Here is a 3161-nt window from a genome sequence, read left to right on the forward strand (position 1 = left end):
TATATATATTGGACAGGGACTTGGTTCTACCCATCAGCTGTTGGCTGGATTTTGTGATGTGGGCGTTGCACTAAAAAAATAATGCGAGCTTGCGATTGATTGTGGAGGGGCGGGGTTTAAGCGGACTAAATGAATGGAGAAGTCTGGTATACATAAAAGAAAAATATGTTGTTTTACCGGAAGATCGAGTTATGGCATTCTGATTAAACATTCTGTGGTCAAAAAATTAAACCTAGATTGTATTGTGAATGACTCACCCTTGTATATAACATGTATTTAGAAAACATGGTGAATAGATGAATTTTAATTTCATGATGATTCATCATGCTAAGAAAAGATTGGTTTGAAATGACACATGTACTGTAACGTTATCCTTGAAACTCTTGATGGCACATCCTACAGTTCCTGGTTGCATATGCAACATGCATACAAATATGCAAAATATCATTTTACAATCATGGGTACCTTGAGCTGCTGAAGGTTAGTGGCAGTCTTCCAATCCTTGTCGTCTCGCATTCGAGTGCATCGTGGGAAGCGGATGGATATGCCATCTGCAGTGTGCATTTCTGATTTGGAAAACTCTGCTCCTGTTATTTCCCAAACTGGTGCTTTCTGCAAGCATTGACAAATGGGATTTATTACTCCTTACAGTCCAATACACAACACAAACTAAATTGAGTTTCAATTCAGTACAAACATCTTAAACATTTGAGTGTTGTACGGTCTATTAAACACATTCATCTGAGTTAAAGAGATAAGCCAATAAAGTTCCTTCATTGCCATCACATACTCAACAGTAACCAGGCTTTTAACAGAGTCTCATCAAGCTCATTTCACATTACAAGCACATAAACATCAAGCATCCCTTCGGTCGTATTAGGAACCCCTTCAGTCTTACTTCTGGATCTCGGATAATGAAATCTGGGTAATAGCTCTTGACGATCTTCAACCATCCTGGGATCTTGCTTGGATCCTGTGATAGCGAGATGGATAGGAAACTATTGTTATGTATCTTTTATAAATCTGATGGGGCAATGGAGGCACTACTGATTAAATCAGAAGATTTACCTTGCCAATTTTGATAACGTCCAACTCCTTCTGCAGTCTGGCTAACGTGGTGTCGTCATAGCCTCCTGAACACTTGGTCACAGTGCACCACTTCTTGGATTCTGGGTCATAGCATCCCATGAGGAAACTGGACATAATTCCACCTGGCACACAGAAAAACGTAATGTTTCAAAATTGTTACACTCTGAAGTTTAGTTATTGTTTAAAACAATTTGAATTGGACTGCTGATACTGACCATTTGAGCCTTTGCCATAAAAAGCTCCAAGCACCACAAGGTCAGCGGTGTCCGCCATTGCTCCTTCATTCAGATAGTCCTTCTTCACCTTCAACCAGTGTCGTTTGCCTGGTTCATAATGTCCCTGCAACAGTAATTAAGCCACAATGCAATGCAATCATTTCAAATGTGATGAATTATCCAGAAGTAACATCAACCATGATTTTAGTATCTATTTGACCATACTGCTTGGAATTGAGACTTTTGCCACACAAACCAGATGACAAATGCAACATCTTTATTTCCTAAACAGTAATTGGATGCCATTTGATGAATCAAGGACTGCTCACAGCAACGCAAATTTTCAGCACAAAAATTCGGTCTAGTTTTCACATGTGATTTGTCCGTTCAGACCAATGTGTAAAAAGAGACAAGAGAGCCAGTTCCAGATTCTTTCTCTGCTAATCAATGTCGCTCCGCAAAATACTCTGTTTGTGAACGCCACCAAATTACAGTTTTATATAACAGCAGCGGTTCTGGGCATCGAGCAAATCTTATTGGTCGGCTAATTTTATTCACTGTGTGATGGGAAAAAAATTAGAACACCACTCTGGAAAATATGTCACATTGATGGCACGCAAATGTTTGTGTTGGTCTGAACAGATGCATTACGAGCCTTCATTTAAATAATTGTTTATCGCATTGAATTTTCAAACTCAGCATTTGTCTTGTATGTTTGGCCTGTACACATGGAGCTTACAGCATACCATTTCAAGTACTTCAGTAGGCAGCATTGCTAGTATTACATTCAGAACATAGCCAACATACCTTGATATCCTTCAGAACCAACCCCTCCAGTCCTTCTCTGATGACACGTGTGATCATTTCTGCCAGGTCAGCAGCTCTCTGTTGGGACACAATGTCATTAGCTTTATAAAAATCATCCACCCTGAAGTCTTATCATAACATCAACCTTTAATTAACTTGACCTGCCTACACATTTGTAAGCATCCTTGAACATTGAGAATATATGCATCATGGTAGTGAAAGAAAAACATAAAAACACTGCAGAACTGACCGTGACATGCTTCATTTCTGAGAAAAGAATCCTGTTAGGAACTTCCACCATATTGTCAAGGAGAAACTTTCTTCTCTCACAGAGAGGCCTGGAAAACATCACCACATCAACATCTTTCAAGTCTTATATTAAAAATATCAATCAACCTTTAATATAAATGTTGTATTGTTCTCTAAAACCGGCAATAACGTTCAGATTAATGAAAAATGCATTCCTTTAGGTTGACTCACTTGTCCATGAGACTGACACCATTAAAATAAATGCAGTCGAACACGAACAGACCCACTTGAGCGTCCTGGAAAGCTGCTTTCTAAAAACACGGGGGAAAAAAATATTTTTTCAGCAAGCATACATTAAAGGGGTCATATGATGCTGCTAAAAAGAACATTATTTTATGTATTTGGTGTAATGAAATGTGTTTATGCGGTTTAAGGTTCAAAAAACCTTATTTTCCACATACTGTACATTATTGTTTCTCCTCTATGCCCCGCCTTTCTGAAACGCGTCGATTTTTACAAAGCTCATCACAACGAAACACACAGCGCCTTCACGACATGGCGGCGGCGGCGTCCACAATACTACAGCGAGAATAAAATTTACGCCGCCTTTCTTTGCGTGAACGTTTGGGCGGCGTTATGCAAATCTTCCCACATCGTGACGTAGACATGTGGGGGCGTGTTAGAACGAGCTGTTTTAGGTAGGCTTGGTTGACTCTTAACTCTTATAAAGAAGATCTCTTTGGATTTGAGACTTTAGTCTTTGCAACTTTACAGATCTTCTTTATGCACCAAGAGCTTGTA

At 39.3% G+C, this 3161-nt stretch overlaps 1 protein-coding gene across 1 annotated transcript in view; it reads right to left on the reverse strand.

Moving 5' to 3' along the window:
- LOC107689374 (DNA ligase 3-like) overlaps positions 1-3161 on the reverse strand; it is a 14525-nt gene that overhangs the window by 2880 nt on the left and 8484 nt on the right. Inside the window, exons 11-17 of the mRNA XM_016487333.1 lie at positions 2592-2671; positions 2362-2449; positions 2112-2189; positions 1305-1428; positions 1069-1211; positions 899-973; positions 466-612 (exon numbers count right to left, since the gene is read on the reverse strand). Coding sequence (XP_016342819.1) covers positions 466-612; positions 899-973; positions 1069-1211; positions 1305-1428; positions 2112-2189; positions 2362-2449; positions 2592-2671 — 735 coding nt within the window. The remainder of the gene's footprint in view (positions 1-465; positions 613-898; positions 974-1068; positions 1212-1304; positions 1429-2111; positions 2190-2361; positions 2450-2591; positions 2672-3161) is intronic.

The sequence above is a fragment of the Sinocyclocheilus anshuiensis genome, unplaced genomic scaffold (genome assembly GCF_001515605.1).
Source record: "Sinocyclocheilus anshuiensis isolate Anshui unplaced genomic scaffold, SAMN03320099.WGS_v1.1 scaffold946, whole genome shotgun sequence".
Taxonomy (NCBI): Eukaryota; Metazoa; Chordata; class Actinopteri; order Cypriniformes; family Cyprinidae; genus Sinocyclocheilus; species Sinocyclocheilus anshuiensis.